This window comes from Cyrtonyx montezumae, unplaced genomic scaffold, assembly GCF_038088225.1.
Source record: "Cyrtonyx montezumae isolate F1298 unplaced genomic scaffold, pur_monq_1.0 scaffold_17, whole genome shotgun sequence".
Classification (NCBI taxonomy): Eukaryota; Metazoa; Chordata; class Aves; order Galliformes; family Odontophoridae; genus Cyrtonyx; species Cyrtonyx montezumae.
This window is the reverse complement of record NW_027071903.1, coordinates 21,761,489-21,773,867: the sequence shown is the minus strand read 5'-3', so window position 1 is coordinate 21,773,867 and position 12,379 is coordinate 21,761,489. Positions and strand designations below refer to the sequence as shown.

Sequence of the window (12,379 nt, the reverse complement as noted above, 5' to 3'; positions counted from 1 at the left end):
CTGGTCACCCTTTTCTTCCTAGGGCAGGCAAGGATGGGGTAGAGCTGTTGCGTAAAGCCATTTTCCAAACACAAGCTGTCCCGTCCTGCCATGCTTGGATGCATCTCTTCCACAGGAACCACAGAGGGAACAGGCCAGTCTTCACTTTATTGCACTTGAGCACCCCCAGTCACCAAGGTGGACACGTACATACCCTGTTACTTTACAACGACTCAACAACAAAGCACCAGGGCCGCAGAACATGCCATGCTCCCTTCCCTCCTTTGCCAGGCTGCAGCAAGCCACTGTTTCAGATTCCACCACCGTTGCTGTGTTCTGAGTGGTAATGGTGTCACTCATGTTCTGCAGCAAGACAAAAGAGGCTAGATCCAACACAGGAAGCTTTACTTAGCAGCATGAGCACTGCTGCCTCTCCATCGCTGCTTCCAGAACCGGACTCCATCCTACATCAGGGATGCTGCCAGTGGGGTGACAAGTGGGGGCTGACACTCATGTGTGACAGCAGTGCCCCACTCCTCCGCACCCTAAAGTGTGAGGTAGAGCATCCTTACCCATAGCAGCACCACAGCCCTCAGCATTCGCCCAGGCAGGGGAGGCTGGGAGGACAGGTGTGCAAGCCCCCACTCCATGCAGCCACCAACACCCTGTCATGGGGCTGACCCACACCCCAGAAGCCCAAGCAGGCAAGCACGAGTGCTGCAGCTCTCTGTTCAGCCTCACTGCAGTGAAATGTTTGCAGTCGGCATGCAAAGGACCAGTGGGGCTTTGCTTTGGCTCACATCCTGGAGACCAAGCACTGGCTGGACTTTACAGAGGACATGAAGAGGGACAGGAGTAGCAGCATGTGCCAGGGCAGCATAAAAAAAGCTGTGAGGAAGGAGAGTGCTGGGGCTTTGCCAGGCATGGCACTGTCAAAGCTCAAGACGCCAGTCTGATGGCCCGTGGTTCAAATGCTCAAGCAAGCCAAAGGGAACGAGATGGGAGAGGAAAAAAAGCCCCAGTGCAGGGGTGTGCATGGCTCCACGGTCTCCACAGCTGGCAGCAGCTTCTGTAGAGGGGCCTGTGAGACCCCCATGAGCAGGCATGATGCCCACGGCAGTGCTGGCCCCACTGCAAAGGCAGCTGGGTGGCTCGCACTAGCACACATCACACAATGCAAACATCACGAGCTGGGGCAGGAGCCAAAGGCCAGAGAGTGCCGCTGGGCTGCTCAGGCACAGCAAGGGTCCCCACCAATGTAGCTCTGGCTACTGCAGGCAAGCAGGCCCGTCAGCCTCGCCAGGCCTGAGTTTGGAGGCTGCCTGGGCCTCCACTGCTTCTGCCACTCTCCGGGCACTCCTGGGGCTCACAGCAGTCTTGCGGGTGCCCTGGGGGCTTGCCGTTCCCTTCTTCTGAAGTTGGGGGCTGGACTGGGCAGACTTCCTGCCCATGGAGGGGCTCTTGGAGCCCTTAGGCTTGACGGGTTCCAGAGTCTTCAGGCCCAGGATGTCACAGTAATGGTTGCACTGGTGAGTTGCAGCGAACTGTTCCAGCAGGGAGGGGAAGCAGCTTTCCTTCAGCCCCTGGTACCTGCCAACACAGCCACACTCAGCTCCCCTTCACGCAAGGTGTCCCACCAGCTGATGAGGACAATGGCCAGCTGCACTCAGTAGTGCCCTGTCACACAAGCGGCAGATCTGGGGTCAACATGGGGACAACCCATACTAGCAGTTGGAGGGTTACTCACCCTTTGAGGTTGGTAGCTATCCGCACATTGGTCATCTTCCAGCCCACTCCTGCAAAGAAAGGGAGGACAACCAGTTCCTGCCCAGGCAAGGATGGGCACCACAGCCATGGGCTGATCATCACTCTTGGAGCAGGGCTCAAAGGCACATGAGGAAACAGGAAGGAGGGCAAGGCTGGGGCTATTTTACTGCCTTTTGCAAGAGAGGTGAAGAGCCACAGGTATCAGGTAGGAATTATACAGTCATTGAAATATCTCTTTACCTTCCATGTCAGTCACAAGGATGTTTCCATTAGTCCACTGGTAGACCCAGTGCTGGAAGGTGCAGCATTTGAGCACAATCTCCGAGGTGCCTCGAGCCACCAAGCTGCCATCTCTCTCAGTGGCACAGTACTGCTCACAGGGCCCACCCAGGTCTTCCTCCATCGTGGCGTAAGGGATGTTGTTGGCCGGTCGGTAAATCAGGTACAGAGGAACTATCCTGTGTGGCAGCACACAGCTGGGATCAGCACCAGCTGTCGAGCTTTTCCAGCAGAGATCTGCACCTTAGTCTGAACTCCATTTTTTGCCTTCCTCCCCATATCCCTCCCGAGAGTGGGAGAAGAGGGTGCTGCCCTTGGGATGTCCCCAGTGCCCCACAGGGGACCCTCCCACCATCTCTCTAGATGCTCTGCCTCACTGTCAACCCAGTGGAGCTGCAGCACCCTACTTACTCGGGCACCGCTCCAAAATCAGGGATGGCTCGGGCCTCAGCAGCAAAGATCTTGCAGTACTCACGACTGGAGTTCTGGATTTTACATTCCTGGAGATTCAAGCAGGAGAGTCAGGGCCCTGTCCCGCTTTCTGTCAACAAGCCCACACAAAGCTGTGAGACCTCCCACTTGAGAAACTGTCCCCTGGGATCACTGCCAGCCGTTTCCCTGTCCCAGCAGATAAAGGACAAGAGAAAGATCTGAGCAACTCTGCATCACTCAGAGGGAAGTGCTGAAAAAGACAGGCATTTCCAGGGATGTGGCTTGACCCAATCAGAGCATTCAAAAAGTGGAAAGAAATTAAGAAAGCTAAGTATTATGATACAGACAGATGGAGAAAACTGGGAGAGACTCACAAGGGCTCCAGCCCACTGTGCCCACCTGGATGGTGATATCATAGTTCTTCTCAATGAGGCTGTTCTCGTTCTTGGTCCCAAAGACAATGAAATTGTGCACTTTGATGATGCAGGTGCAGCCAGACTCAAAGACAGGCTCCAGGCCATAGATGGCTCTGGCACGGCAGGCTTTGCGCACGAAGCCAGCACCCAATTCCATGTCCTCGCTCACCACACGCCCGAAGAACTTATCTCCCCAGTAGCCCGAATCAGCCAAGCCCTTTGCGAACACCATGGGCGTCATCTCGATCTCCTCTCCAACTGGTGGAGGGAAGAGCTGGTGGTGAGGAGGGACAACACAGGCACATCCTGCCCATCCCACAGCAAGGCCAGGTGGCCAGGGCAGCAACTCATCAGCATGTCACCCTTACCTTCAATCTCTTCCCGCAAAATAAATCCTGACAACACTGGTGGAGACACAAAGCAGAAGAACAGTCAGAGTTCTGCCAGGATTTCACCCTGCCTCAGGGCTGATCACACAATTATGCAGCTGTAAGAGCCACCACGTTCCTGAGGGCACCTCACCTTCTGGGCTGAGCATGAAATCAGTGGTGTCCATGCCATATTCGTTGCTGATCACACACCGGTAGACTCCACAGTCCTTCTGGGATGCCTGCACAATGGCCAAGGCTGCCTGGCCCTCATCGCCAGCACTGGAAGAAATTAAGAGTATGGGGTCAGCCCTGTGCAATGTGCAGAGGTACCTGGGGCCCTGGAGCTTTTAAGAGTGCTGGCACGAAAGGGAATCCAGCTCACAGGCATGCAGGAAGGCAGGAGCTCCCCAGCCACCCTCTTGGCACCTTGCAGTGGCTCTGCCATTCACATTCTTAGAGGTGCAAAATCTCCAGCCCTGCAAACTCAGGCTGGGGTTGGGCTACATGCTGATAAAGGTACTTGTCACTAAGGGCAGTTGGGTCAGGGTTATAGCTGTGCTAATAGATCCCTGTTTAGGTGTTATGGATGGAAGCCAAGGAGTCACAGAGGTGTCCTGCTTCCTGCTACATTTTCAGGCAGTCAGGAGTGAGAGCAGACACAACTCTCTCTCCAAGGAACCAGTAAGGCACAAGCTCTGCATCAGCAGAATGCCAGATTTCTCCAGCCTGCAGCTCTGGGTGGAAGAGTCAAGGTGGAAGAGATGGCAAAGTCAGAGCTGATTTTTTTTTTTTGCCATTTGGCTTGCAAATAAGCAACTAGAGTCCCAGTTGTGTGGTTTGCTTCCAGATCTCAAGCTCTGAGATGGGCACAACACCTTCCCTGCCCTACCCAAGCTTCAGATTGATTTCTGCCCTCTCCAGGTCTCTGCTAGTCAAAGTATCAGCCCTTGAGACAGAGTCCAGACAAAGCACCAGTACGGCAGCAGTTGCCTATGTGGCAAATCCTCTCTCCCTAGGCACTGAGAAAATACAGTTCACAGCAGATCATGCTGTGCAATGAGCTTCCCATGTAGCCATAAGAGAAGGGGCACCTTCTCCTCAACAAACACAGCAGCCAGAGCACAAACTCAGGACTACATACAAGAACTACAACAAAGCAGAACTGGAAGATTACCTCCTTTGTGTTTCTGCTACAGGGATCTCATCCTTGTACCAAATCAGCTTAGAATCACTCAAAATATTGAAGAACTGGCACCAAAGTTTCAGGTTTCCTGATGCATCAGAAAATTGTTCAGCTCTGATCTTACGAATCACCTGTGGAGCTAAGGACAGAGTGCAAAGAGATCAATGGTGAGAGACACGAAAGGCCAGCCTTCCCCAGTGCTGTTGTTTAGCACTCTGGTGTTAAGTATCATTAGTACATCAGCACAGTGTCACATGGTACAAAATCACATTCCCAGTGAAGGTCTCAGAACTCTAAATGTGATGGGATGTAAGTGGTACAAACTTTCTTAATAGCACAGCAAAGCACTGCTTAATGGGGTTCAGCCAGAAGCAATGCAGAACAACACTAGGCAATGTGAATACGGGAAATACAGATCTACTAAAGCAGGGATTCGGCGAGATGATGTTTACTTTTGCACGAGTGCTGATTTCTACGTGACCGGCTCCAGTAAGCACCTCAACACAGTCCCTTCTAAGTCACTGTCACCATGGCTCCATGTGCAGCCTAGTGGTTTTGCTACAGGAGATGTATTTGTGCACCACCTGCACTCAGTAAGATGAGCATCTGGCTCAACTTATCCAGCACATACTTAGGACAGACTTTTGGTTTCACACTGCTAAAGGGTGATGCTGAAAAGTGCTAATTAAAAGAACTCATATGATCCCAACTGGCTACTACTGGCCAGGGACCATGGACTTCTTGTAAGCATCATGGGGCTTAAACCTTTCCTTACCTTTGAATGGGTTACTTGCTTTCTTTGACTCTGCTGGTTGTTCTTCGGGCTTACCATCTTCAGAGACTTCGTGGTCACTGCTGCTGTCACCTGTGGGCTCCTCGTACAACTTAGGAACCTCCAGTGTGGCCATCTTCTTTGTGAGGGTTGGTGAGCGCTTCTCCGTGGGAGGGGATGGAGCCAGGGCAGGTGTCTGCAACAGGGCTGGACTCTTTCTTGATTGCCGTGGTGAAACAGTAGGGCTTTTTGCATGCCCCTGTCTCTCTGGGGTTACTTCCTCTTCCTCCCCAACTTGCTTGGATTTTGGCAGGTATATTTTGCGCCGGGCCCCAGAAGCAAGTTCCTCTGGTGTGGCACAAGGAAGCACTGCCAGAGGCTCAGCAGGGCTTTCTTGCTCAGAGATCACAGGTGGCAAATTGGGTACAGTATGATGAGGCTGCTCCGCTCCTGCTGCTGGCACACTACCCACCACAATGGAGGGCACGGATAGCTGAGGAGTCCCCTCTGCCTCAGGAGCCATCTTGGTGCGTCTCTTTGGTGGCACAGGCCTGCAAGCCAGCATCTCCTTGCTGGTAATGAATTCTTCATTAATCATGCCTGTGATCCGCCTGGATGTCCTGGGGGTCAGAGGCAAGTTTTCTGCTGTCTGAAAGAGCTGATTGTTTTGTACCTTTTCCAAAACCCTCCTTGAGGTGCGGGGGCTTAGTCCTGCGACGCCTATTGTTGGGAGAGGGGCTTCCTCTGCAGCAAGCTGCTCCTCACCCCTGGGCTCAGCATCTTCTTTTGTGGCATCCTTGCTGCTTTCTGACAACTGTAAAAGCAGCAGTAGGTAGTTCTTCAGAGAGGAAACAAGGCTTTTGTGCTGCATTTTCTCCTCCAAAGTCATCTCTTGAGGTCTCTCAGGGCGAGGCAGGGCAAGTGGTGCTTGTGGCTGAACCTCAGCACCACTTTCAAAAATATCCAAAGATACTGTTGGTTGCTGGCTTGGAGCTGTGGCCATCTGCATTCCTCCTTCCTTTCTCTGAGGTACCACAGACACCAGTTTGTCACCTGCCTCCCCTGAAGTGCTGGTTGGAAACATCTCCTGTGGGGCAGTTCCATCCGCCTTTTTGGTTTCCGTGTCCTCGCTCACAGGAGGCAGCAGCTGGATCCCAGACAGAGCCTCTCCTGCTGCAATCTCTGCCCCTTGGCTGCTGCAAGCTGCAGGTGGTACCTCCTGCACCACCAATGTCCCCACTGCAGGAGCGGGGATCGGCTTATCCTCAGCCACACAAACTGAAGCAGGAGCTGGTGCATCAATCTCCCAAAGCCCCAGAGGTGTTCCTACCACCCCAGGAGACAACTCTGCTGCACTGCTCCCTCCTGCCTCTTCACAGGGCCTGCTCCCAGATGGTTCTACGCATTTCTCTTTGTTCTTCTCATCCTTTACTGCTGTCTGATGTGTGCTTTTCTCAGGAGGAATATCTTCTCCAGGCTCTGGAGGGCTCAATTTCTTTGGCAATGGCTCTTTAGTACCTTGGCTCTTGACCTCTTGATTTGACAGTCTTTGCTGCGTCTCTCTGCCCTCAAATGCATGGGAATGTCCTTCTGCCTGTGTCCTAGAGGCAGGCTGCTCCCTGCTGGTCTGAGTGTGGCCTGCAGTGGGAGCTGGTGGCTTCGGTGTCTCCTGCAGCCTCAGCCTGGGGTTTTCTCTTTTCCCAGTCCCCCTGGTCTCCTGGGAGACAGGTGCCTCATCCCTGAGCTCCTCTAGTTTGTTGGCTCGCTGACCACTGTCTACCGTTGGGCCAGACACTGGATGTTTTAGGTCACTTGCAGACGGTCCTGCTGTTGCTGCAACCTAGTCAAAAAAGAGAACAGGAAGTGAAATAGTATTTTACCACTTGTGTCTGTATACTGGTAGTGCTTAGAGTCTATTTATACCATGCAGAACTGACCAGCTTCTGCCTGAATCAGGAGACTTCACCATTCGAATCTGGTATTGCTGATACTCACTCATCCAGGATCTCGTGGCTTTGCTATCATCCCACAGCGCCCTGTCTCACTGCACAAAATGGCTTTCCATTCTATTTCAGCATCTGACTCTGCTGCTTTTCAATACGTTGCTTGTGCACAGTTAAGAGGTAGTATATTCAGTGGCTTTAAATACAACCTCCTCCAACACGGTGGCTCTCCAAGGATAATAATTTTCCCGTTTTCACCAGCAATTGCCAAGACCTTGTGTGAAACTCATCATGCTCCTTTTTAAGAGTCAGTACCCTTCTGGCACTATATCCAGTCCGAGATGGGGTGACTGGCATGTCACACAGTATCTGGATGAGGCTGCCCAAATGATTTACAGTGAAACTGTACACCCTGATGTTATCTGTGCTATCCGACCATCCTGTTTCTTTGACATTCAGGAAGCTCAAATGTTTCCGACTGCAGCTGCACAGCAGCAGACATTTTAAAAAGCTGCCCACTGCAACGGCTGAGCTTTATCCTGAGGAAAACTGGTGAAATCTTCCAGGCAAGAAGCACTATCTATTTTTGTAGAATAAGGCTCATGGGAGCCTTATACACTGATACATGCTGTGCCTGAATGATACTCAGCGAGCAACATCAGGACATGCATATAGGAACAGGTAATGCACAGTCTCCACTTCTCCTAAACAAGAAGCTCTAGAGGTAGGAGATCCCAGAGGACCTGCTGCTCAAGTTTTTTTTCCCTGAAGGTCTCCACTGGTTCACAGACAGACACATGGAGTGAGCTCTATACCATGCTGCTGACCAACAGGGACATCTCTGGCTGAATAGGAGCTGGGGTTTTGGGGTGCAAGAACTAAAGCTTATTCAGCAGAGCTTTTTGGAAAAGCACCTTTCCTACAGCAACAGTGAAACAGCCTGTCCTGGTTTCATAGGGGATACAGTTAATTTTCTTCACAGAGGCTGTTATGATGCTGTGTTTTGAACTTCAGAGAAAAACAAATCTTGGTAACACACCCAAAACGAAGGCACGTAAAAGAAATACAATAAAAACACCATTTTCAAAATTAAGCAAGAGTTTCTGCAAGGGTGATCTTCATTCAAATCCACTTTAACAGCTACACATGTGCAGGTGCAGTTTCAGAGCCCAGCTACTGGCTGGCGATTTGCAAAGTCCTTCTGCTACAGAACACAAAGAGTAGTCCTAACCACAAGGCCCAGCTATGTCCCAAGAGCAGGAAAAAAAAAATGCTGAAAAAAATGCAGAAAAAAAACCCCACAAAGACCCCGTCCAGACTACAGGAAAGATTAGAGAAAAAAATAAATTATCGTTTTCCTGGAGAGCATAAAAAACACACTTGGAGTCAGCTTCAAAGGGTTTTTACATGGCTTATTTGGTCACAAACTTGGTACTTCCCCCAGCACAACCAACTTGCTGAAGCATTCAAATTCAAATCGAAAGCATTCCCTTCAGTCTACTCAAAAAGCACACTGGCTGACAATTTACAGGTTTCCCTCTGTGAGCAGACTTTTGAAAAGGAAAATACCTTGATGTATGTCAAAAGCTCAGAGATGCCACACATTAATAGACTCCACCCTCCTTCAGAGCAAGGGGCAGAATAACAGAGAAGAGAGAGAAAAAGAGTGGCATTTCCACGGGCATGCATCACAGCGATAATTTATGCTACTGTATGTGCTTTTGACGTGTCATGTTAAAGGTGGGTTTGGTGGGCTGCACTGCCTTGAGCCCAGGTCCCAGTCTGTGTAATACAGCATATTTCTTACCAATGAAGGGCGCTCCTAGCTATGGCTAAAGCAACCTAGAAGAGGAAGAAAGGAAATTCCTCCCCTGGAACAGCCAGCAGCCCTACTTTCCGTGTCATGGCTATTTCTAAATCGACATGTGCCTCCTCTGACACTGACAGTATACCACTACCCTTGCTCAAACACCAGATCCTGATGGCAACTGCAAATTGGACTCAGAACCTTTTGCCTCAGAAGGTGTCATTAAAGGAAAAAAATATATGAAAGAAAAAGAAGACTGGTAGCTTCCAGTCTGATATTTTCATGGAAAAATGCTTCAGGTTAAGTGACAAAAATAGAAGTTGACTAAAAGATGCAGTGAGGGTCAGGAGCAGGTGCAGCACTCTGGCTCTGTATTGCTACTGCAAAGAGACTTGCAAGAGTTTTTCCAGCAGGGGAGAGCCAAAAAATAGCCCAGGTCTACTGTATACACATTGCACTGTAAACAAAATTCAATGCCTTGCCCAGCATGGCTCACGTGGCGTACCTGGCACACTGTGCTCATTTGCATGGGGGGCTCATTAAATACTGGCTGAAGCTCAGGCTCAATTGCTAAACTGAACACATGTCATCAGTCTTGCGTACACACAAGGCATCCACCCCCAGCTACAAATAACCATTCAGTGCTCCCTGTTGAACTGATTTGGAAACATTCTGCATGAGGTCAGCCTGCCGATTAAACTGGAGGGCTTGCAGCACGTCCCGGGCCACTCGCAGCCCAGCTGTCTGGCTGCATGGCCTGACATACATCTCTTCTCACCACCTCGTTTGACATTTATTCTGAGATGGAAGCTCGGCTCTTTGGGCACAACAAGCCCAGGTGCTTTTGCTGGAGGAGACCTGTGAAGCCTACAGCAACAGCTTCCTTGGGGTACACAGACTGATTCAATGCCGCCACATTGGCTGCGATCTGTTCTAATTACCTCTGGACCAATGACTTTGTGCCTCTCCGACTTCTGTGCTGGGGGCTGGTCTTTCTGTCCCTCAGACGGTGCAGGTGCTGCATTTGAGGATGATGAAGCATCCTCGATCTGCCTGCTGACACCTACAGGCCGCGGGGCAGCCTCACTCACAGACTCTTCCTTGGTTCCCACCTCACCTCTCCCCGCTGTCTCTTTCATTTGATGATCGAAATACAATTCCTTCAAAGAGAAGTGCATGTCACCATTAACTTTAGCATCCTGATTCACAGCTTTCACAGACTCTTTCGACTTTGGAATATTTTCCACTTCTTGATCACTCGCCACCCTCTGATGTACTCCCCTGCGTAAGGGGACAGGAGGGGCAAACCTTGGATTTGTCAAGGGCTTCATCCTGTCTCGCCCACTTTCTTCTCGCTTCAAAACTTCTGGCTTTGCTGCTGGAGCATCCTCCACTTTCTTTTTCTTTTTAGCTGCACAGTCTTTGGCCAACGGCTTAGACACCAGATCCTCCACTGTCTCACAGATGTAGGCAAGAAAGCCATTCCCATTCTCTTCTACGCTTTCCAAAGAGGCATCTCCATTGGTGGTCACCTCTGCTTTCAAAGGCATTATAAGTTTGCTTGGTAAGCCCGTCATCGTGTTTACCGACTGTTCCTTTGAGTCAGCCACATCCTCTCGTAATCTGGATTTAGAATCAGTAACGTGTACTTTCGCTGCATCCTCTTTCTCCCACAGAGAGGCTCCTGACCGGAGATTCAGATCCCTGACCAGTCTCCGCTTTCTCTGGAGCCGATCCGGGCTCATTCCCTGCAAACTCTCCACCTCCACATTCTCTTTCCCTCGTTTCTTGCTCATTTCTATCTCTCGTAGTTTTTCTTCAGCTTTTCTCTTAATTTTGGCAAACCATTTCTGATGAATTTTGAACTCCGTCATGGTTCCCACTTCCAGCACGCCAGAGCAGGACACAATGCCTTTGGTATTTCTAGCAGAAGCCTGGTAAATGCCTGCATCTTCCTCTTGGCACCTGGAAACCAAAAGCTCTGCATGAGACCTGCCCATCCTCCCCAGCCCCTGTAGCTCTCTACACATGCATGCCCTTTCCCACTTCTTGCTCTAAGGGGCCAGAAGACAAAGATGCTGGCCTCCATCCCTGGGCTCTGCCTGCTCTCTGCACTAGGAGATAAGCAATTCTCATGTAAATCAGTGCCTGTCTCTCTCTGGGCCAGGGTAACAATGTTATGAGGAAGGTGGAACAGCCAGAACCATGCTTTTCTGTTCTCAACCACATTCCTCCACAGGATCTTTTTCTCTCAGCCTGTCATAGCCTAACTTTGCTTCTTACATTCCTGTTCTTCCTCCACCCTACTGCCTTACCAAAGCCTTCCCATCTCACTTCACAGGCACAAAGCACATGTATGCTGTGCCTCTGCCTTCACCCCTGGTCTCCCCACCCACAGAGCTCCCTGCAAGAACTCCATCAGTCCCTCACCTGGAGCAGCAGAAAAGTCCTCACTGGAATCACAAGGATCACAGGACTGTGAGCAACGCTGCTGTCTGTCTAACATCCCAAATCCAAGACTCGAGATGCAACAGATCTCTGCTCACTGGGGAAGTGGTGTGCCTGGCTCTCCAAAAACACAACCCTAATTTAAAGATAAAGGAAACTGGTAGTCTGGGCATCCCTTATGATCCCAACCTCACAGTGGAAGTTATGAAAGAGGAAGGGCTGCAGCCCTTTCCTCTCTTTTGTCCTTGATCAGGATACTCCTATGGACTGCTTCTGTTCCTGTCCTGCTTGATTCTGGAAACATCACCCTGAACACAGCCAGTGCTTTCCCTTCACTCAATTTCAGTCAGTCTTATTGCTCTGCTCACGACTCTCACTGTGACAGCACATGCTGTTACAGCATTGGAAGGCTCCAGGAAGAGGAATTGCTCTTCCTTCTTTCTCTTGCCCTCCAGCATGGCTGCTATCCCTATGTGCAAGTCTCATCCTGATGCGATATGGAGTGAAAAGCTGACAGGAAAGAGACAGTCAGGAAAACTGCAACAGGGAGAACTGGAGAACTGTCACTGTGGGAATCGCTACGAGCAGCCAGCTTCTCAAAGTAATGAAAATGCACTCCTGTCAGCAAATCCAACTACTCTCCAGCTTCCTTACTCACTTGTACAGCTGCAGGGTGTGGCGATTTCCATGATGGAAAATCTGGTACTTGGGTAAGCCACAGTAGCGGTCCATCTCTTCATTATCCTTATACCACGTCACCTCTGGCTGTGGGTAACCTGGGGAGCAGAAGGATGGATATCAGTGTGAGGAATGCTGGACCAATAATCACAGCAAAGGACAAGGAATCAGCAGCAAAACAAAATGCTCTGGCACAACAGGATAAATGTTATTCTGGGCTCGTTGCATTCTTTAAATCACACAGCAGAGAAAGTACTGTGAGTGGAAACCAGAGGGGCTTATCCAAAGCTTTTACTGCTCCTAG

At 50.5% G+C, this 12,379-nt stretch overlaps 2 protein-coding genes across 3 annotated transcripts in view; both read right to left on the bottom strand.

The window, feature by feature from the left end:
• The window catches only part of APBA2 (amyloid beta precursor protein binding family A member 2), a 289,129-nt gene that overhangs the window by 261,311 nt on the left and 15,439 nt on the right, over nucleotides 1–12,379 (bottom strand). The window lies entirely within an intron of this gene.
• Nucleotides 129–12,379, bottom strand: part of ALPK3 (alpha kinase 3) — a 30,140-nt gene continuing 17,889 nt past the window's right edge. For both annotated transcript variants that reach the window (XM_065733730.1, XM_065733731.1), the window contains 11 exons: nucleotides 12,056–12,173; nucleotides 9,891–10,914; nucleotides 5,203–7,039; nucleotides 4,419–4,566; nucleotides 3,396–3,523; nucleotides 3,242–3,277; nucleotides 2,857–3,131; nucleotides 2,437–2,525; nucleotides 1,987–2,204; nucleotides 1,727–1,775; nucleotides 129–1,569 (listed from right to left, as the gene is read on the bottom strand). In XM_065733730.1, the coding sequence (XP_065589802.1) occupies nucleotides 1,248–1,569; nucleotides 1,727–1,775; nucleotides 1,987–2,204; nucleotides 2,437–2,525; nucleotides 2,857–3,131; nucleotides 3,242–3,277; nucleotides 3,396–3,523; nucleotides 4,419–4,566; nucleotides 5,203–7,039; nucleotides 9,891–10,914; nucleotides 12,056–12,173 (4,244 nt within the window). In that variant the 3' untranslated portion in view covers nucleotides 129–1,247. The remainder of the gene's footprint in view (nucleotides 1,570–1,726; nucleotides 1,776–1,986; nucleotides 2,205–2,436; nucleotides 2,526–2,856; nucleotides 3,132–3,241; nucleotides 3,278–3,395; nucleotides 3,524–4,418; nucleotides 4,567–5,202; nucleotides 7,040–9,890; nucleotides 10,915–12,055; nucleotides 12,174–12,379) is intronic.